Source organism: Microcebus murinus, chromosome 13 (genome assembly GCF_040939455.1).
Source record: "Microcebus murinus isolate Inina chromosome 13, M.murinus_Inina_mat1.0, whole genome shotgun sequence".
NCBI lineage: Eukaryota > Metazoa > Chordata > Mammalia > Primates > Cheirogaleidae > Microcebus > Microcebus murinus.
Genome location: NC_134116.1, coordinates 59,286,606 through 59,309,750, shown reverse-complemented (window position 1 = coordinate 59,309,750; position 23,145 = coordinate 59,286,606). Strand labels below are relative to the sequence as shown.

The 23,145-nt window shown below is 40.4% G+C and overlaps 2 protein-coding genes across 4 annotated transcripts in view; one reads left to right on the top strand and one right to left on the bottom strand.

Moving 5' to 3' along the window:
* LACC1 (laccase domain containing 1) overlaps positions 1 to 815 on the bottom strand; it is a 48,647-nt gene extending 47,832 nt beyond the window's left edge. Inside the window, exon 1 of the mRNA XM_012761028.3 lies at positions 673 to 815. The gene's annotated coding sequence lies outside the window, so the exon portion shown is untranslated. The remainder of the gene's footprint in view (positions 1 to 672) is intronic.
* A 33-nt stretch (positions 816 to 848) lies between these two features.
* The window catches only part of CCDC122 (coiled-coil domain containing 122), a 34,850-nt gene continuing 12,553 nt past the window's right edge, over positions 849 to 23,145 (top strand). Inside the window, exons 1-3 of one of the 3 annotated variants that reach the window (XM_012761029.2) lie at positions 849 to 960; positions 11,279 to 11,553; positions 12,076 to 12,191. In XM_012761029.2, the coding sequence (XP_012616483.1) occupies positions 11,499 to 11,553; positions 12,076 to 12,191 (171 nt within the window). In that variant the 5' untranslated portion in view covers positions 849 to 960; positions 11,279 to 11,498. Of the gene's footprint in view, positions 961 to 1,017; positions 1,095 to 1,193; positions 1,380 to 11,278; positions 11,554 to 12,075; positions 12,192 to 23,145 lie in introns of those variants that run through there. The other 2 variants (XM_012761031.2, XM_012761030.3) reach the window with 2 other exon arrangements.

Here is a 23,145-nt window from a genome sequence, read left to right as displayed (position 1 = left end):
CAAGGAGATAAAAGCTGAGATGACTCATAGACTTCCCTTCAGAACTGACATAGTACTCCTCACTTCGCAATGTTCACAAAAGCCACTGCGATCTGGAGGAGACGGAGCTTCCTACCGACTTCTTAATTCATTCCCCCTGAGTCCCAGCCCTCCCACCCCAGGCTGCGGCTCTCTCTGTGGCGACCCCTTTAGGCGACGCCATTTGTCCCCGACCGTGTCCTCCTGCAGCCTCTTATAACCTCCGCTCCCCCTCGTACGGGGTTCCTACCGAAGGTCACTTTGCCAGATTTGAGTGAGTGACCGCCCTCCTTCCCCCCTGTGCATCGTGAATTTCCACACACCGTGTGTCCCAGCCGGGTCCCTGTTCCTCCACCTCGCGCTGGGCTCAGAGGGGCGCAGGCTGCGGCTCTGCACCTGCCGTGCACCTCCACCCGCCACCCACCGCCCCTGTGGGACTCTCCGAGGGACAGGCGCACACCAGAGGCGGATTCCCCAGTCCTCGCCTCCTCACGCTCCACATTCCATTGCATGCCCCGTCTGTGGCTATCTCTGTGGCGGTCCCCGCCCCGTCCTGCGCCTGCCTCAACAAAACTGGGAAGCCTCAAGCGTGTCACCTGGAGTCTCAAGCCCGTCTGCGTGGCGACCACACCCGCCCCGCCTCCCCTCACCTACCTGACCACGGCTGGACGGATCCCCGCGCCTGGCACGGACGTTGGCTCCCTGTGGAAACCCGAAGGCTGAGGCCCCGCAGTAGGCGTGAGGAGTACAAGTCTCCGCGCTGGGCAGCCGGGGCGCGCGCCGTGCACACGCGGCGGCCGAGCGCGAGCGCGAGCGCGAGCGGGGGGAAGCCCGGGATGTGCTAAGCGCAGCGCGCCCGCCGCTGCCTCCGCAGTTCCGGGTCTGGGCGGTTCGCGGAGCCCGCAGTCGAGCTGAGGGAAGAGGAACGGGAAGCAGAGCAGCGTAAGGGCCCTCTGGCCGGCTCCAGGCAGGAGCAGGCAGGCCGGGCCGGGAAACGGGTCGTTGGGCAGAAGGCGCCTCAGGCTGGGGGAAATGAAGGGGCGAGCGACGGGGCGGCGGGCTACGGGCCGTGTGAGGTGGGCTTGAGGCGGCGGGGGCGGCGGCCCCGTGATGGTGGCAGGGAAGGTGGCGGAGGGCCGGGTGACGGCGAGGGGGTGGCGCGTGGGGGGGTCCCCGTGAGACGGGGCCGCTGGAGCGACCTCGGGACTAAACCGCTGCCTCCCTTCTGGGAAGGGAAGCCCTCTCCAGAGCGCACTGGAAGTCCGCTCTTCCGGTCACTTGTGGACGATTCGCTGACACAGTAGTGTGATCGCGACGCTTGGTTTAACCACCACAGCCCGGGCCTTGTCACGCTAGCACTGGTAACTTGCCCCATCCAGGGTTCAAATAATGGGCTCCCTTGGGAAGAAGTTTTGCGTGTTTTTTTTTTTTTTTCTTCGTTTGTTTCCAGAAACAAGCTGGTTTAATTTCTTCCTTTGGCTTTTTGCTGATTCAGCCTTCCTTGCCCATAGGACCAACACTCATTACTTACAGTTCCTTCACTCACTTGAATTGACAGCACAGATGTCCTCTATGTCTTGTTTTTCTTTTCTTTTCTTTTCTTTTCTTTTCTTTTCTTTTCTTTTCTTTTCTTTTCTTTTCTTTTCTTTTCTTTCTTTGTCTCTTTCTTTCTCTCTCTCTCTCTCCTTCCTTCCTTTCCTTCTCCTTCCTTTCTTTCCTTTCTTTCTTTTTTTTTTAGACAGAGCCTTCCTTGCTCTGTCACTCGCCCGGGCTAGGATGCAGTGGCATCATACTTCACAACAACCTCAAACTCCTGGGCTCATGTGACCTTCCTATCTCAGACTCCAGAGTAGCTGGGACTACAGGCGCAGGCCGCCACGCCTCTATTTTTTTGTAGACACAGGGCCTCACTCTTTGGTCTCAAACTCCTGGCCTCATGCAGTCCTCTGGCCTAGGCCTCCCAAAGTGTTAAGAGTACAAGTGTGGGCCATCGCACCTGGCCTCTATGTTCCTTTTTAAATATGTGCCACTGAAAGGACAGTAGAAGGCACTAATCCCTAGAATCATGGTAAAGGTACAATTTAGCATCCCTCATCTGTCCTTCAACAGAATGACATTTATTTATTTAAAACTATTGAGCAGTTACTATGTAGAAGGCAGGTGTTAAGGGGAAATGGGCAAAAATATCCACCCTTTGAAGAGTAAGGGAAAGGAGTGGAACTGGTTATGATGGAAGTAGAGGTCCCTTTTATCTCTGTTGTTGCTCATGTGGTAAGTACTGAAGAACATTTATTTGAGAATCTTGAATATCTGGGAGTTTAGAAGAGTCCTTGGAAGTGAGCATATTCTTGTGCTTGACTAGAGAATGGGAGCACCAACCTAAAATGGGAACCTACTATGCAATATCCCTGGCAACTGTTTATATCAAATTTCTATTTTCTATGTAGATGGTACACCCAATTAGACAGTGTGCTCTCTGCCTTGAGCTTGTTTTATGTTAAATATTACCTCAACCAAAATAGAGGACTTTTAGTTACAAAGCAGGATTAAAACATTTATCTCTGTTTTTTCAGACACGGGGGTGGGGGGGTGAGGGGGGAGGGGGATTCATATTCTTCGTGCAGCAGTAGTGGCAATAAAAAGCGAAAAAGAAAATATCTCCAAATAGTGAAGCTGTCAGGGAAGAGAGAGTTTTTTATATTGTATTTGCATACCATTTCCTTTAACATCTGGGCCTTGCCACATTTCCTAACACTCCCTAACTTCACTCTAAATCACCCTGCTCCAGTGGTTCTCAGTTCTGGCTTCAAATCACAACTACAAGTGGAACTTATTTAAAAAAAAAAAAAAATTAATGCAGGGACTCCACCCCACCTATACATTAAATAAGAATCTCTAAGAGTCAGGCCTGAGCATGTTTTGCTTTGCTTTTTTATTTTGTTTTGTTTTCATCTCTATAGATGATTCACATGTATAATTAGCTTTGAAAAAATAACTTCCCTATTCCCAAGCCATTCAAATAAAGGCTGGTCTTTGGATAAGCCACATGATTTCATCCTTTACATTTGCTTTTCCTTCCACTTAGAATACCCTTCCCTTTATATGCTTGTTTAACTGCTTCTTGGTTAAAACTCTTCAGGAACAAACATAATCTTCCCTTAGTCCCCATCCCCTCATCAAGCAGAATCAATAGCTTCTTCTTTAGTATTTTGTTCATATTCAAGAAGCTCTCTCATAGATGTATTCTCAACACATAGGCAAGCAATGAATTGAAAAAGTTGGTTAAACATTGAATTGCATACTTTATAAGGGTAAACTTTATGGTATGTAAATTATATCTAAATAAAGCTTTTTTAAATGAAAAGTAAAAGGGTTGTTTAAACCAGAGGATCATGTAAAAGTATAACATAAATACCTTAAACTTTTTATTTTAATCTAAAACAACTATATGCTCATTTGTTGAGAAGGTCCAAGGCCTTTTATTTGTACATGGTCTACTGATTGGAGTTCTGCATTGTATCTGTAGCATGAACCATACCTCTAAACCATCTGCTAAGATTTCCCAAGATTTCATTCTTTTAAGAGGAAAATAATTTAAAGGCACTCGTGAAGCAATCTGAATACAGATATATTCTTTATAATCTTTTTAAGTTATCTCACGTACCTCTTTAATTGAGTCTTTCTAAAATATTAAACATAGATTTTTGAAGAAACAAACTTTATTTCCATGGTATTTCATTGGTTTACGTAATACTTAAATTATGAAAGCACAATATTAAGTACAACTGGCATAAACAGGTTTAAGAACAAACACAAGAAACTCACTGTAAGATTATACAGTTCAACTGGAGAGCAGATATGGGAAAATTTACTAGAGAGCAGTTTCCTAGCCATGGGCATTCAGTATGATACGGGAATTAGCCACTTATGATTTACAAAGGAAATACAGTAAGTCAATTGGTTAGAGGTTAAATATAGACGAGCTAAGAAAGCATCTACTGTACTTCTCCTTTTGAATTATTTGACTATGTGTCTTTCTCCCTCATGGAGATCTAGAGCATTTGAGGGCAGAGATAGTGCCCTACCTTTAAAGGGAAGCACTGGGGAAATCCCCAAACATTCTTACAATAGCATGTAAATCTTCTCATCACTTTAAAAAGCATAACTTTAAAAACTGTGAACAGTTGTGTTTAAGCCATTTACACTAAAGTTTATGGGCCTTTCCAGAAATGGCCATGTAACAGGTGCAAATTTCCTTGTTAAAAACTTCTGTTAGTTTCCTATGGCTGCCATAACAAATTACAACTGAGAGACTTAACAAAAACTTGTTTTCTCCCAGTTATGGGTGCCAGATTATGTAATTGAGGTGTTGACAGGACCTTGCACCTTTTGATGGTTTCTCTGCCTCTTCCAGCTTCTGGGGGCTCTGGGCATTTCTTGGCTAGAGCCTACATCACTTGGGCTCCATACCTGCATCTTCACATGGTCTTCTTCCCTGTGTGTCTGTGTCTCAAATATCCCTCTGCCTTTCTCTTACAAGGACACCTGTGTGGAAATAAATGAAGACCAATCAAATGAGAACAAGCAAAGGCTATTTATTCAGAGCTTACAAGAAAGTCAGCCACCATCTCTTGCATTTTGGCAGAGTCAAATGCAGGCAAAGGAGTGGGTATGCCCAGATTACAGGCTGTTGGCATGGGGAAGCTGCAGGCAGTCTAACTAGAAGTGGGGCATTCTATGTAATTAGTTAGGGGTGCACATTTGGCTCTTTCTTATTGGTCTCAAGTTGGAAGGGGGGACCGAAATTAGGGAACCTGTCGGTTATTAATCAAGCATTGGCCATTTGGACTCAGTGGTTATAGTTTTGCTTCCTGTATTGTTATTGGAGATAGTGGTCTAACTTTCTGATTTATACATAACAGGCTGGCTTCCTGGATGGGTTACTGTAGGTAATAGGTTGGTTTTCTGGGTTGGATGCTGCAGGGTGTGGGGCAGAGTTCTATTTTCATATGTGTTCTGGCACATTGTCTATTTGCATAATCAGTCTCTCATTTGTCATTGAATTTAGGTCCCACCCTAAATCTAGGATGATCTCATCTAAAAATCTTTAACCCAATTACATCAGCAAAGACCCTTTTTCCAAATAAAGTCATATTTACAGGTTCTAGGGGTTAGCAAATGGACATATCTTTTGGGGGCCATGATTTAACCTATTACAAAGCTCCTCTTGGGTTAGAACTAATGCTTTCTTGTTGAGAGAAATAAAAAAAAAGACCTTATCCTATAGTGTCCTGAATCTTATAAGCAAATAGGTTATAAATATATTCATCAGAGCTCTATAAGTTCTGATCCAGAGGCAGAAACTTTTTGAAACAGTTGCTTGGGCATTCTTGAAAGCTTAGATTTGAGCTGCAGACCAACTCCTTTATGTCTATCCTCCAAAATAAGAGATGTTTTGGTAGTTCAGCACTGTCTGTACATTCAGAGAAGTCCCTCCTTTGGTAGTAAGCTAGAAGCAATGTGGATAATGTATGAATTTGCCTATGTTATCTTGTTTAGGAAGGTAAGGAATAGTACAAACCTTCTGGTTTCTTTTTCAATGTCCTGAAAATTTAATCCCATTGCCTATCCGAAGAAGGAAGTAATCCCTTGTTTCAGAAGATTCTAAGACACTGGTATATAATAGGTATATGATACATTTTAACTAGTCAATTAATTGATTCTTTTTGATGACTATTCTAATTTTTCTTAAAGACATATGGTTGAAAGGACAATCTTGTCTTTAAAGTCTGTTTGCTTGATTTATGGAATTCTAATGAATTATCAGTAGATGGCAGTAGATTGTTTTCATTTTTCTTTTCATTCCATGACAGAAATATGGAAAAAAACTAAAAATTTCCCAATTTTAAAGCATTAATTTCATGAATAGTTCGCTTAAACATCACCTGAGTTCTTTAATTTATGTTGATTTAGAAATGAAGAAGTACCAGTTACTTTATTTTTCATTGTATTACAAATTTAATTTTCTTTATTCTTTAGGATACTTCATCAAATATTTTAGGGAATAGTAAAAGTGAATAAGACACTGTATTTGCATTCCTGAAGCTGATAGTTTAATGGGTAAAGATACTATAAAATAATGAAAATAATAAAACTAAAAATTTGTTGATCATTCACTTTGTGACAGGTATTTGCTAAATGCTCTACATGCATTATTTCATTTAGTCTTCACAGTAACCTTAATTAGGCAGATACTAGTATGGTTCCCATTTTACAAATAATAAATCTGAGGCCCAAGTTAAAAATAATTTACCTAATAAGCTGATAAGTGGCAAAACCCGGATTCAAAACTAGCTCTGTCTTACTCGAGGACATACACTGTTATCTATCATGGTATAATAGAGATATAGAAATAATTGTTCTAAAAATAGATCACATTTGCCCAGAAAGATCAAGAAAGACTTCTCAAAGAAGATATCATCTAAAATGGAGTTGAAAAATTGGCTGTGATGTTGACATGATCAGAACAGTGCTTTGGGAGCATTATTCTGTCAGAAGAGGGTGAATTGGAGTGAATAGACTAAAGTTAGACACTTATTTATCTTCCAGCCACTTTTGTCATCATGGAGCTTACATTAGTAGAAGGATATAGAAAAGAAACAAGTGTATAAGATTTCAGTGGTGATAGTTGCTGTTAAGAAAATTGAGGCAGAGCAAGAAAATGGAAGGTGAAAGAGGACAGGTCATGTTTTAGAAAGGGTTATCAAAGAAGGCTTCTCTGCTAAGATAGTATTTGGAATTGATAAGGAGCAACTAGATTCCAATATAATTTAAAGGTAGAGCCAATGGGTTTTGCCAAAAGAGCTTCATACAGCATGTAATGAAAGAAAAGAGTCAAGGTTCTGGTTTGTCCCTTGGGTAGGCTAATTGGGGCAGCAGCCTTGGGTTGCCTACATGTGGGATGTCCTTAGGATTTCCCAAAGAGCCTATGAAATACCAACAATAATATTTCCTTTATGATTATCTTGGGCAAGTCTGGTTGAATTTCTCTGGGCTTTACACCCTTGGAGAGACATCCTTGCTAATGAATCTAAGATTTTTGGCCTGAACAACAAGAAAAATGAACTTGTAATTTACTGAAATAGAGAAGACTAGGATGGATCAGGTTTAGTGGCAGTGATGGAATGGACAGAGGAATCTAGAGTTCAGTTTGGAATATATTAGATTGAAATGCCTATTAGAAATACAAGTGGAGAGATCAGGTAGGCAATTTGATATGAATCTATAGTTCAAAAGGATGTTTGGGGTAGAGATATAAATTTGGGAGTTGTCAGCCTGTAAGTAGATTTTAAAGCCATAGAACTAGATGGTATCATATGTAGAATGAGTGTGAGAAAAGAAGGAAGCCTGAGGGCTGAATACTAGGACACTCTATTTTCTTAATAAGTAAGAAAGATAAGGAGGAACCAGCAATGGAAACAAAGAAGTATGGTATTTCAATAAGGTTGGTAATTATCAAATGTGTCAAGTGATACCAATAGGTCAAGTAAAATGACTGAACTTGTCCATTGAATGTGGTAACATGGAGGTCGTAGATACTCTCATAAGAGCTTTAAAGATAGAGTGGTAGATGATTGGTTCTAGTGGGTTCAAGAATGAGAGGAAGGGAAATGGAGAGCAAGGATTTTGGCTTTAAAGGGGAATAAAGAAATGAGTCAATAGCTGAACGAGGTTACAGTGTCAAGCAAGGATGGTGGTGGTGGTGTTTGTTGATATATGATGAACCATTCAGGATAATACATTTGACCAAGTAAAGAGGGAAATTTCATTGAGGGACCATTTAAAGAAGTAATGTCTTTGAGTAGGTAAGAAAGGAGTACAAAAATGGAAGGTTGGCCTTAGATAGGAGGAAGGACACTGTATTCTTTTCCAGAAACAGGTAGACTAGTATATGAGTATAGGTGCAAAGGACGGGTAGATGGATAATTTACCAACCCCTCTGATGTTTTTCCTATGTCAGTTAAATAAAAAAGTAAGTTATCGACTGAAAGGAAGGTAAAAGAGATGTGGGAGATTTACAGACAGAGGAGAAGGAGAGAAACAATCATCTATAAAACTTGGTGACTCCTGAGAGCCCACTTGACATAAATGGTCTTGAATTTAAAGTGAGACCACAGTGCAGTTGTGTGTCTTTCTTTAAGCATATTTAGCTACTCGAGTGTAAGCAAAGTAACTGGTTGGGGTTTTTCCAGGGAAGTAGGACAGGGAGTGAGTTGTAAGGGAAACGAGGGTTAATACAAAGGAATCTTAGCCAGGCAGAGAGGGAAGAATACATGAGAGGCTGAGGGATCTAGAAAACAAAAAGGTAGTTTGGATCTGTGATTGTGTATGAGGTACAGTTATATTCTGTGAGTGGCTAGAAAGGATGGATGAGAGAAGACATCAAAGAATAAGAGGAGTAGTGAGAGAGAAACAGTAAGTCAGATGTTGTATTCTAGGAGTGAGGAGGGGAGATCTGGAAATCAGTTGATAACAAGAAGGAAAAGTAAAGCTTTTATAGTCTATAGCATGAACTTTAAAGAAACCAGAGAGGGTTTTAGAGAGAAAAGGATGATGGTTTGGCAGTGGTAATGGGGAACAGGAAAAATGCCTCACCTCCAGACTTAGTGGCTTGAGGATGTAGAAGCAGTACCTTTGGATTTCAGTTAAATCCAAAACATGAAGGCAAAGTTCACTGAAGAGATTAAGGATAGGACTTTACTGAAGATATGAGTTTCAGAGGTCATAGTGGAAAGATACAAAATGTTTGGGAATGGGTAACAGCATCAAAATTAAGGGACTTACCAAGTCAAATCAGGGTGAGTCTTCATGAGGAGGGATGACCAAGGAGTCTTAGACTTCTCCTGAAGACTGAGGTTAATAGAGATACATAATTTAGTGGGAATAGTGCCCACAGTGTCTTAGGCATATTGTGGAAATGGCACAGTGATTCGGGAGAGAGAGAAATGGGGACTGACGACAAAGGTAACTTATTTAGCAAGAGCTTACTGCTAGGTAAAAGCATGAAGAACTCATTGGGTTACCTCTTCAGTTATGCATATTGTGGTGTTAGGCCATTGGAGGTCTGAAAACTGCAGCAGTTCTGTCAATCCACTTTACTGAAATAGTTCCTGAAAGAAGAAATGTGGTTAGTAGTAATGGGAATAAAAAGGAGGAAGTTGATTGAAGTGACATTTTAGCAACACAGGAATACAAAATACAGTTGACCTTGAACAACATGGCTTTGAATTGTGTGGGGCCACGTATATGAGGATGTTTTTGACCAAATTCAGGTCAGAAATGTAATCTTTGAGGGATTTGAAACCCAAGTATAGGGAGAGCCTATTTTTCGTATAAGTGGGTTCCAAAGGGCTGACTGTGGAACTTGAGTACCCAAGGATTTTGGTTTGGTGTCCTGGAACCAATCTCCTGGTATATACCTGGGGACGCTGTCATTTGATTCTGGAGTGATATGTAAAGACATGGGTTTTTCCTTAAAAAATTTATAATCTTGGTAGTCTAGCATGGTCTGACATTAAGAGCGTGAACTTTGGAGACAAAATACCTGAATTGAGATCACATCTCTGACACCTAATAGCTGTCTGACTTTAGATAAATTCTTTGATCTATTTGTGCCTCACTGTACTTTTCTATAAAATGAAAATAATAATATCTGCTTCATAGAGTTAAATGAGTTAATGTTTGTAAAGTTCTTAGAATGCTGTTTGACACAGATTAAACACTACATAATTTTTTTTTTAATCTGAAGCACTTAGAACAGTGTCTAACACAAAGTAAGCAGGATACAAGTATTGACCATTGTTATTAATTGACAAAGTATAAATGTAGAGGTAAGTAGAATTAAGGGCATGAATGTAGAGGTAAGTAGAATTAAGGATGAAGTCTGTGACTGTGAAACCCAAACAAAAGAGCTGGAAAGAAAATCAGATTTGGATTAATTAGGACTAATTTGGGACAGTTCTTTCTGTATGTTAAGCAGAAAGGACACAGTATGAACAGAGTGAATGGTCTCAGAATCAGGAAAGACTTCATGAAGGAGGTAAGTTTAAAGTGAGATTTGAAGAAAATGACATGAAGTGACAGAAGAGAATCATAAATTCTCAGAGACGATAATGACAATCTGCTAGTTAAGCTGTCAGGATTTCTTTAGCTTTGTAGAATATTTCTAGATAGATGTGAATCTGCTTACTTAGTAAGCAGTTTAGCTTTGTTTTTATTTATATATCAGGTTTCAATTCTTTCAGTTTTGTTTTTTGAGAATACATGTAACTAATACATGAGCATTTTGTATTTAACCACTTCAGCACAGCGCTCACTGGCCACGAAACCTTGCCCACATCCGGCACTCATAGTCCGCACAGTTTTGAAGGTCATACACTGTCTCTAGTTTTAGTGCATGGAAAATATTTCAAAAGCATTTAACCACTTCGGTACGGCGCTCACTGGCCACAAAACCTTGCCTACAGCTGGCACTAATAGTCCGCACAATAGTTTGTGCTGAGCATTGACGACGAATCCATTTTGCTATTGTGTGATGAGGAAAGCTTTAAAGCACTGAAAGCTTGTTTTACTTTACAGGCAGCTTTATTTGTAACGTAAATCAGAATAGGTAACATATACATTTATTACGTTATTTTTAAATGTTCACAATTTTATTTTGATAAATGAAAAATTAGAAGTCATATCACGGCTGTCTGCTAAAGTCGATGCTCAGCTGTGCACCTTCATATCATGACTGTCGGCTAAAGTCGCTGTACTTGTTCGTCTGTGGCTATGGACTATAGTAGACGCTCAGCTGTGCGCATTCATCTGTCGCTATCGACTATAGTCAATGTTCGTACCGAAGTGGTTAATCTTTAGGAAAGATATTTAGTGATGTAAGGAGAAAAACTCCTTCATCTCATCAGTTACTCTTAAATAGAGAGTAGACTAAAATATGATTGTAAACCTGCTAGGGGTTACCCTGGACAAAATAACACTGGACAGGAGTACTGTATTCCCTACATTCCATACTCATGGCAGAAGTTGCTAATCATTCTTGCCACTGTTTCTCCCAGATTCTGGTTCTAGTTTCAGAGTCTATTTCATCATACTATCAGAGGCACCTGCTACTAATCTGTAATAATTACTTAGTATATGTCTGATATTGTGCTAAGCATGTTACATACGTTACTTATAATAGCCCTATGATGTTTTACAGATAAGAAAACTGAAGATCAAAGGAGTTAGGAAACTTACCCAAGGTCATAACAGCTGAAAAGCAGGAAAACCAAGATTCCCATTGACATGTTTGACAATTAATTTAACTTTCAGGATCACTAGAACACAACAGGAAAAAACAAAAGTGAAAGATTATCAATATAGATTATTGTGTAGGTGTAAAGAAGGTAACTGAAAAAGGAGCAAAGAGGAGTTTACAGATGTGGAGAATGTCAGACAACATAGCAAGGAAGACTCAGGGACTTCCCAAAAAAGGTAATGAAACAATCTCAAGAAAAAAATAATTAAAAGATCAGCAATAACAAAAAGCATGATAGGTTAATTATGTTAAAATTGATAGCAAATTAGAATAGAGGAAAGCAGTTAAATTTTGCCAGAAAGAAACATATACAGTGTTTAGAAAAAAGTGTAACAGCCTGAAAATACAAGCCTATGATGCAAATTTATCAACTATAATTACTCTAGAGTTGTTACGGTAGCAGTGTAATTATAGTATGTGTGCAACTGGTCTGGGAAAAAATTAGAACAATCAAAATATTTATACATTAAAGGAATAGGTATAACATTGCAACAGGCAACTTTGAATTGCCTATTATTATTGACTTTGATTTTGATTTTGTTTATAATCAGAAAGGGAAAATTATCAATCATAAATTTAGATTTAGTTTATTTATAAGAAAAAAGCATCACATTTTTCATGATTTTGAGTAATGAAATATAGCTTTCTTAAAATATTTGCATTTTAATTTTTATTACATACTTTATTCTTTTGTCTAGTTATAGGTAACCAAGACACATCTTCATTAACAGACGCTGTAGAACAAGTTGCAAAGCAACAACAATCACAAGCTTCAGAAATAGAAAAAAACAAAAAAGTTCTTTTCCAAATTGAGGTAACCTATTTTATACAGTTTTTAAATATCTTTACTTCCTTCAAAAATATACTAAATTAGTGACCAGGAAATTATTAAGAATACTTAATATTGGGAGTCAACATTAAATTTACTCTATCTCACTTATTCTGTTATCCCTAATTAATGTCCATAAGCATTTCAGTTTTATGGAATAGTTTACCCTCCCAATATATAAAGATTCAACATTGTCATTGTAACTGTAGTATAAGCATATATTAGGTTGGTGCAAAAGTAATTGCAGTTTCAGCTGTGATTTTAAATAATTATAACTAGGCTCAAATGCATCTTTATTTTTTTTTATTTTTTTATTTTTTTTGAGACAGAGTCTCGCTTTCTTGCCTAGGCTAGAGTGAGTGCCGTGGCATCAGCCTAGCTCACAGCAACCTCAAACTCCTGGGCTCAAGCGATCCTCCTGCCTCAGCCTCCCGAGTAGCTGGGATTACAGGCACGAGCCACCATGCCCAGCTGATTTTTATATTATATATATTAGTTGGCCAATTAATTTCTTTCTATTTTTATGGTAGAGACGGGGTATCGCTTAGGCTGGTTTTGAACTCCTGACCTTGAGCAATCCGCCCGCCTCGGCCTCCCAGAGTGCTAGGATTACAGGCGTGAGCCACCTCGCCCAGCTTAAATGCATCTTTATTAATCAAAATAGGAACCATTACAATCAATACATTTTTTGCCAAGGAGAAATAAGTTTGTTTATTCCTGTAGCATAAAAATCTGTGCTTTGGGATTCAATGAATTCTTAGCATTTTCTGCATCCTGCTGGTTGTGGAAACATTTTCTCTGCAAAAAGTTGTTGAGATGCTTGAAGAAGTGTTAGTTGGTTGGAGAGAGGTCAGGGGAATATGGCAGATGAAGCAAAACTTCGTAGGCCCAATTTGTTCAACTTTTGAAGCCTTGTTTGTGCAATGTGTGGTCAGGCATTGTCATGGAGAAGAATTGAGCTCTTTCTGTTGACCAATGCCAGCTACAGGCATTGCAGTGTTCAGTGCATCTCATCAAATTGCTGAGCATACTTCTCAGATGTAATGGTTCAGAAGGAAGTAGTGGATCAGACCAGCAGCAAACCACCAATCAGTGACCATGAGCTTTTTCTGGTTCAAATTTAGCTTTGGGAAGTGCTTTGGAGCTGCTTCATTGCTGGTTGTCATATAAAATCCACTTTTCATTGCATGTCATAATCCAATGGAGAAATGGTTCATTGTTGCATACAATAAGAGAAGACAATACTTCAAAATGACCTTTTTTTTTATTTTTGGTCAGTTCATGAGGCACTCACTTATCGAGCCTTTTCACCTTTCCAATTTGCTTCAAATCCCTAACAACCAACCATAGAATGGTTGACCTTGAGTTCTTCGGCAACTTCTTGTGTAGTTGTAAGAGGATCAGTTTCGATCATGGCTTTCAATTGGTCTTTGTCAACTTCTGATGGCCGGCCACTGTGCTCCTCGTCTTCAAGCCTCTGTCTCCTTTGCAAAACTTCTTGAACCACCACTGCACTGTATGTTCATTAGCAGTTCCTAGGCAAAATGTGTTGCTGATGTTACGAGTTATTTCATCTGCTTTATGACCCATTTTGAACTCAAAAAAGAAAAACGCTCAAATTTGCTTTTTGTCTAACATCATTTCCATAGTCTAAAATAAATATGAAATACACAGCAAGTAGTAAGTCATTAGCAAAAAAATAAAGTGAGAAATATACATTAAAATTATTTATAACATAACCACATTTATCTAAGAATGTATTCCAGTATCAAACAGCAAATGTCAACAATGCTAAAACTGCCATTAGTTTTGCACTAACCTAAATGTAACCTAACATGTTACATAGAATTATTTTAAATTTACTTATTTGATAGTTTTTCCTAAAGTGCTGCATTGAAGAAAGGTTAAGTTTTAAGCCAGTGTTTTAAATGCTGTGGCTTGTGAGTTATTTGTTGTCATTGAACATTTCAAGTAGCCTCCCTCTATGTTTCTTACCTTTCTTAATATATTCATAATCTCACTACAGGGAATATGGGAGCCATGCTTGGTTTTTGCAAACAGCATATTTAGATATAACTATACTCTGTAAATATGACTAAAGAAATGAAAATGAAAACCATATCTTTTTTTTTCTTTTTTTTTTTTTATTTCGGCATATTATGGGGGTACAGATTTTAAGGTTTCAATAAATGCCCATTTCCCCCCTCCCCCCACAAGTCTGAGTCTCCAGCATGACCATCTCCCAGATGGTGCACATCTCACTCATTATATATGTATATACCCTCCCCCCTCCCCCCTGCCCAATTACCCTATTACTGCAGTACCTATGTGACCACTTAGGTGCTGTTCAGTTAATACCAATTTGATGGTGAGTTTATGTGGTACTTGTTTTTCCATTCTTGGGAAACTTCACTTAATAGTATGGGTTCCAGCTCTAACCAGGAAAATATAAGATGTGCTATATCACCATTGTTTCTTAGAGCTGAATAGTACTCCATGGTATACATATACCACATTTTATTAATCCATTCTTGGATTGATGGGCACTTGGGCTGTTTCCACAGCCTTGAAATTATGAATTGTGCTGCTATAAACATTCGAGTGCAGGTGTCTTTTTTGTAGCGTGTCATTGGATCGTTTGGATAGATGCCCAGTAATGGGATTGCTGGATCAAATGGTAGATTCACTTGTATCGCTTTAAGGTATCTCCATATTGCTTTCCACAGAGGTTGAACTAATTTGCAGTCCCACCAGCAGTGTAGGAGTATAGAATTTTTTTATTTCCATCTTGATTTCTTCATTTATGAAGTAATCATTTAGTAGGAGTTTGTTTAATTTCCATGTTTTTGTGTAGAAATGTGAGTTTCTGTTACGGTTGATTTTTACTTTTATTCCACTGTGATCTGAGAAGATACATGGTATGATTTCTATTTTTTTAAATTTCTTGAGGTTTACTTTGTGTCCTAGGATATGGTCAATCTTAGAGATGTCCCGTGAGCTGATGAGAAGAACGTATAGTCAGTGGATTTTGGGTAGAATGTTCTGTAAATGTCAGTCAGACCCAATTGTTCTAGAGTTTTGTTTAAGTCCATTATTTCTTTATTAATTTTCTGTTTGGAGGATCTGTCTCGTGCCGTCAGTGGGGTGTTGAAATCTCCAGTGATTATGGAATTGCTATTAATCCATTTGCTTAGGTCCAGTAAAGTTTGCTTTATGAATCTGGGTGCACCTAAGTTGGGTGCATATATATTTAAAATTGTTATCTCTTCTTGTTGAACTGTGCCCTTCACCATTATATAATGACTCTCTTTGTCTTTCACTACTTTTGTTGGTTTAAAAACTAAATCATCTGAAATTAGAACTGCCACACCAGCCTTCTTTTGGCTTCCACTTGCTTGGAATACTGATCTCCACCCTTTTACTTTGCATCCTTGCAGGTTAGATGTGTTTCCTGAAGACAGCATATACTTAGCCTGTATTTTCTTATCCATTCAGCCAGCCTATGTCTCTTGAGTGGAGAGTTTAAGCCATTCACATTTATTGAGAGAACTGATAGGTAAGGTAGATTACTGTTCATTCTGTTGGGTTGGATGTTGTTGCTTTGATTTCTCTCTTGAGCCATTGTACTCTCTGGCCTTTAATCTTTGGGTTTTGGTTGTTTTTATATTCGTGAGTTTTTATTATGGTTTTCCGTGCGTAACACTGTTTTGAGTACTTCTTGTAGGGCTGGTCTTGTCTTGGTGAATTCTCTGAGACTTTGCTTGTCTGAGAATGTCTTTATTTATCCTTCATATATGAAGCTTAGTTTTGCAGGGAAAAAGATTCTAGGGTGGGCATTGTTTTATTTCAGAAGAGTGAGAATGGGGCCCCAGTCTCTCCTTGCTTGTAAAGTCTCATTAGAGAAATCTGGTGTTATTCGAATTGGCTTTCCCTTGTATGTTACTTGCTTCTTTTGTCTTACAGGTCTTAGAAGGGCCTCTTTAGTTGATATTTTGGTCAGTCTGATGACTGCATGTCGTGACGTCTTCCTGTTTGCATTGAATCTCCCAGGGGTCCTCTGAGCTTCTTGAACTTATATATCAAGATTTTGAGCAAGGCCTGGGAAATTTTCCTCTATTATATCTTCAAACAGCTTGTCCAACCCTTGGGTGTTGTCCTCTTCCCCTTCTGGTAACCCTATGACCCTCACATTAGGTTTCTTCACATAATCCCACAGCTCTTGTAGGCTTTGCTCTTTTCTCTTGTTTCTCTGCTCTATCTCTGTGATGGTTTTATTTAGTTGGAGGGTGTTATCTTCAATCTCTGAGATTCTCTCTTCTGTTTGATCTACCCTGTTCTTGAGACTTTCCACTGTATTTTGTAGTTCCCTGAATTGATTCTTCATTGTCAGGAGTTCGGTTAAACTTTTCTTCATTGTGTCCATTTCTTTTTCCAGATCCTGGAGGCTTTTTGTGGTTTCTTTGTGTTTGTTATTGAGTTGTTGTTGCAGCTCAGTGAGTGTTCTTATGATCCACATACAAAATTCCTCTTCTGTCATTTTGGTTGCCTGATTTGGGCTGGTGTCCGTTTCTAGGGGGCTGGTGCTCCTCTTTGGGGGTGTGTTTTCCGTTTGGTTCTTCATATTTCCTGAGTTCTTTCGCTGATTTCTTCCCATGTCGATCAGTTGTTGTTTCTTTCCTTTAGGTTATTGTTTGAGTATTCACACACCTTCTTTAGTTTCTGAGGCGTTAGGTGGTGTCTGTGGGTGAGATTGGACCACTCCCTGTATATTGAGTCAGTGGGTGCCGTGGAAAGGCTGTGCAAGATGCCGTCCCTGTCAGTAGGTGGCGTTTGCTTGGAGGAACAGGCTATGCTGTTGATTTTGTGTCCTGTTATCAGCTCTTGTTCTGGGCGGAGCTGGGTTGGGTAAGCCTGCCCTCAGGCCGTTAGCAGGGGTCAAAGTTCCATTCTCTGCTTCCAGGAAAAGCTGTCAGGGTGGGGCTGGAATGGTCCCGCTCAGCCAGAAAGTCTGTGGGGGTGGGGCTGTCTGAGACCCGCAGTCTGGAGCAGGCCTCGCTTCTTTCCACCCTCCCCAACTCTGCAGCTACTCCTGGGCCTCTGCCAGCAGGCCAGACCACACACCACCAGGCCTCTCCGGATTGTGATGCCGGCGGGGAGGTTCCCTGCGCAGAAACGCTGCCTGGGCTGGGCGCACAGCCTCCCTTTGGTGGGAGGGTTGCCCTCTAGGACGCTGATCTGTCCCTGGAGGCACACACACCTCAGCCAGCTGTTCACAAATATCCCTTCTGTGCCCCGGGGAATGCTAGACCTCGGTGCACGGGATCTGGTCTGCAGGTCCGACCTCTGGGTCCCAGAGTTCAAACTGTATCCCCACCAGGGAGAGGAGTTCCGGTCCCAATTCACCCACAGGGAGCCCAGGCTGTGTCTGTGTCTCTCAGCCTCTGAGTCGCCACCGTTCTCCTGGGAACACCGTGCCAGCAGCACCTGGGAGGGCTGGCGGGTAGGGAGCTCACAGTCTGAGTTCCCCTTAGTCAGCTGTAGGGTCCCAAAAGGGAAGGTCCCGTTCCCTGGAGGTGCCTCTGGCTGGTGGCTGTATTGTCTCTCTGGGCAGCCGCAGGTAGGGTCGGTGGAGGGGAGAAGGAGGCAATATGGCGCCTGCCGCTCGGCTCGGGTCTGTGCACACGGAGGTGCCCCGAGGGATTTGGGAGTCTGGTGCCGTGTCCGCTACAGGCTCACCGCTAGCTGGCGGCGGCCGTCTCTGGGCTGGTGTCCACAGGTCTCTCCACCCGCTGGGAAGCCCACCAGCAGTCCCAAATGCAGGGGAGGGGAAAGGTGATTTATCCACCTACCCTTCCCGCTGGTCTCCGGGCTGCTCCGGCGGTCTCAGCTTCCAGTTCTTCTCCGCAGCCTCCTCCCGAGGAGTCTCCCGGTGTCTCAGATACCCCTCCTTCCGGCCCTCGTCTGCTGTATGCTCACCTTCTTGCTTCTTTTTTCTAATTTCTGCTAGAATCTGTCTTTTCTGCAGAGACACTCTTCCTGGCGGTGTTTCTTGTCCGCCATCTTGATCCTCCTCCGAAAACCATATCTTTACTTGTGTTTTGTAAAGGTTGTTACTAAATATATCATAGCAATGAGAAGAATAGGCTCTGGAGCTGAACTGCCTAGTTTGAAAGGCCAGATTTGCCCACTTCTAGCTCTGTGGTTGAATTTGTCTATGCCTCTGTTTCCTTAGTTATAAAATAGAGATAATAATAGGATGTACCTGTAAGGTTTTCATGAGGATTAAATGAGTTAATTTGTAAATATATGCAAGGGAATCCTTGGTGAGGTCCAGGTGGATAGTATAGGGCCTGATTTTGACATTGACTTTAAGTATCATAGGTATGTATGTATGTTAGGAAAAAAGCAGAATATATAGGGTTCAGTACTGTCCATTTTTCCATCCACTGAGGTTCTTGGAACATATCCACTTGGATAAGGAGGGACTACTGTATCTATCTGGAATTAGCATCAGACCCCAAGACTGCCCCCACTTCAGATACCAATCATAAGTCCCATGTACCCATACTTCTGACCAACTTGCTGTAATCAGAGTTTCCCACAACCCACCCTGTAAGGTTTGAAAAATTTTTAGAATGACTCACAAAACTCAGGAAAGCACTTTACTTACTATTACTGACTTATTTAAAGGATGCAACTCAGTAACAGTTAAATGGAAGACATGCATAGAGCAAGTATGGAGGAGGGAACATGTATGGAATTTCCATGCCCTGTCTCTGCACACATTCTCCCAACACCTCGATATGTTCAAAAGCCTACAGTTCTAAAACCCCATAGTTTAAGGTTTTTTTATGGAGGTTTCATCACTTTGGGATGATTCATTATTAATTCAATCTCCAGCCCTTCTCAGATTCCAGGAGGTTGTGGAAATGGGGCTAGAGGCTTCTATTAATAATCAAGGATTGATCTTTCTGACAACCAGCCCTTAACCTGAAGCCATCTAGGAATCTACCAAGAGTTAACTCATTAAAACAAAAAATGTTCCTATCACCCTTATCAGTTAGGAAATTCCAAAGTACTATGGTAGATGTTTGTCCCCTCCAGCCCTTATGTTGAAATTTGTTCCCGAATGTTAGAAGTGGGGACTGATGGAGAGGTCTTTGGGTCATGGGGGCAGATCCCTCATGAATAGATTAATGTCTTCCCTTGGGGGTGAGTCGGTTCTCACTCTATTAATTCCCCTGCAAGCTGGTCATCAAAAAGAGCCTGGCAGCTCCTCCACCCTTGATTCTTCTCTTGCCACGTATTAATAATCATTGCACACACTGGTTCCTGTTCACCTTCTGCCATGAGTGGAAGCCACCCAAGGCTTTCGTCAGATGCAGATGCCCAATCTTGAACTTTCCAGTCATAATTGTGAGTCAAATCATTTTCTAAATAAATTACCCAGCCTAAAGTATTCCTTTATAGCAACACAAAATAGACTAAAAAGACAAGGGTTTTAGGAGCTTTGTACCAAGAACCAGGAACAAAGAAAAAATACCTTTTATGATACCATACTACCTGATTTAATATTTATTATAGAGTGTAGTAATCAGGACAATATGATATAACCTAAAGCTAAACATATAGATCCATGGAATAAAGTGTCCAGAAATAGCATGACACATATCTATTGATTTTGGAAGAAGTGCCAGGGCAATTTATTGGAGAAGGATAATCTTTTCACCAAATAGTGAGGAACAATTGGATATCATCATGCAAAAAAAAAAAAAAAGGAAAAACTTCAAATTTTACCTCGTGCCATACACAAAAATTATTAATAAGTCAATATGAACCATAGGCTTGAATATAAGAGATAAAACTACAAAATGTCTAGAAGAAAACATAAGAGAAAGGCTCAGTGATGTTGGGTTTGGCAATAATTTCTTTAATAGAACACAAATATTTGGTGTATTTCATCAAAAATTTTTTTAAAAATTTGCTCCTCAAAATACACTGTTATGAAAACAAAGATTAGGTGTCCTTGCTAATACCTTTTGGGCATTTGGGTTGTCACAGATTGCGAGAAAATATTTGAAAACACATCTGGCAATGTATTTAAATTTGCATTATATATACACCACCCATTAGAATGGCTAAATCTAAACAGACTGACCATACCATGTTGTTGTAGTAGTTCCATCTAACTCAGACTCTCAGTGGGAGAGTATGTAAAATGATACAACCAATTAGGAAAATAGTTTATTGTTTCTTAAAAGGTTAACCCTATCCCTACCATATAATCCAGCCATTTAATTGCTAGATATTTATCCAGGAGAAATAAATGTATAGGTCTGCTGGAAAACTGGAAGTAACCCAAAGGCCTATCAATTAGATGAATCAATAAACAAAGTATGGTTTACTACTACAATGGAATACCTATTCAGCAATAAAAAGGGAAGAACTATTGATACATACATCAACATGGATGAATCTCAACGTAATTATGCTAACTGAAAGAAGTGAGAATATATTAAATGATAATTCTATTTATATAAAGTTCTTGAGAATCAAACTAATGTTTAGTGATAGAAAGCAGATCAGTGGTTGCCTAGGAATGGAGATGTAGGGGTGGAGTGCAAAACATCAGGAGGAAGTTTTGGTGGATAATGGCTATGTTGCTTGCCTTAATTATGGCAATGGCTTCATGAGCATATAAGAATGTCAAAATTCATCAAATTGTAAGTTCTAAATATGTCAAGTTTATAGAAATTTTCCTCAAAGCTATAAACAAAGAGAGAAGTGGGGAGAGAGAGGAAGAAGAGGAAGATAAAGAGGAGACAGAGGAGGGGAGGAGATAGAGAAAAAAATATATAATTCTAGTGTAAGGGTAGAAATGGATTAAAGGAGAAAGGCACTAATGCCAATAAGAGAAGTTGACAGTTAATTATTGTCCATGAAAGAGAAGAGGTCATGACCAAATTAGTGGAAATGTCAACTCTCACTATATTGATCAGTAGACTTGATAGTCTGATGTATCTGGCAGTGCATAGGTCCTTTTCCTGCCCATTCTTTGTGCATCACTCATTCACTCTTTTAATAAATATTTATTGAGCATCTACTTTGTGCCAGTTCCTGTTTTAAGCACTGGGATGATGGTGGTTTAGGAGACAGACAAGGTTCCTGTAGCCACAGAGCTTACTTTGTAGTCAAGGGAGGCAGGCAATAAAGAAATAAGCAAAATGAAGATGATTTCAAAGATTGATGTGTTACAAAGGGAATACAATTGGGTAATGTGTAGACAGTAAATCAGGGATGAGGGTGGGTGGTTAATTTATATTTTGATTCAGGGAAGACTGTTATGAGGAATAATAAGCTGAATTGTAAAAGACAAAGACCCAACAGGTAATAACTAGGGGTAGAGAATTTTAAGGCAGAAGGATCAACAATTAAAAATGCCTTTAGGTAGGAGGGAACTAGACATGTTTAATCAACAGAAGGGCTAGAAAAAAAGGAGAGTAGTAGATGAGAAAGGTGGCAGAGTAGATAGGGACTAGGGCATCCATGGCCTTGTAAACCACTTTGAGGGATTGGAATTTTTTTTGTTAATTCAGTGGAAAAACCACTGGAGGATCTTGAGCAGGGAAATAACATAATAAGATTTATGTTTTAGAAAGATTCTTCTGCCTGACATGTGAACTCTAGTTGGGGCTCTGGGGAGAATGGAAACGGAGATGAGTTACAAGTTAGGTCACACTACAAAACTTGTTCAGAAGTGAATTGGGAGTTTTATTCTGGGGGCCCAGCCATCAGACTTGCTGGTAAATAGGTAGTGAGGGGTAATGGAAAGGAAAGTCAAGAATGACTTTCAGGCTTTTGGGCATCCAGGTAGAAAGTGGTATAGTTCATTAAAATCAGAAAGACTAGGAGAGGAATATGTTTGGTATGTAAGTAAAATGATTTTTCCTGAATATGTCTACTTGACATGTCTTTTAGACATCCAAATTGAAATGTCAAATGGGCATTTGAAATGTCAGAGCTAGAGATAAGAACTGAGGCTCATCTGTACGTTTTACTTTTCAGTGAATCCACCTCTCCTGTCTCTACCAGGAAAAGGATAGAGGGGGTTTGCCTTTCTAACATAGTACCTTCCTCCCAATGAATTATTTATTTAAAGAGAATGACCATACTAGATAGAAAAAAGGAGGATGGCAGATGGCCTGCATAGTTATTTTGGTTGGAGGATCTGAAGAATGTGAGGAACAGTTAGATGTAGATAATAAAGTGAAGGGACGAATCAGTGGCTCCCAAGGTGGTATCATTGACTAAGTTTAGGAATATAGAGATGTGGTAATTTAAACTTTTGGTCCCTATTTTTTTTTTTTTTTTTTTTTTGAGACAGAGTCTCACTTTTGTTGTCCAGGCTAGAGTGAGTGCCCTGGCGTCAGCCTAGCTCACAGCAACCTCAAACTCCTGGGCTCAAGCGATCCTTCTGCCTCAGCCTCCCGAGTAGCTGGGACTACAGGCATGTGCCACCATGCCCGGCTAATTTTTTTTTTATATATATATCAGTTGGCCAATTAATTTCTTTCTGTTTATAGTAGAGACGGGGTCTCGCTCTTGCTCAGGCTGGTTTTGAACTCCTGACCTTGAGCAATCCGCCCGCCCCGGCCTCCCAAGAGCTAGGATTACAGGCGTGAGCCACAGCGCCCGGCCTGGTCCCTATTTTTTATTGCTCTGTATATCCACACCCTTTGCCATACCATTACAATGCTCAGTGCTCTCCCATAATGGTGGCCACACTTCCACCCTGTGACTCTGAGTTTGATCACGTGACTTGCTGAGGTGTTAGCAGATGTGATTCAAGTAAAAGCTTTTAAAAACTCTTACATAATTGAACTTCCACTCTTCTGCATCTTCCATTATTATGAGAAGGACATGTCTGGGCTGGCCCACT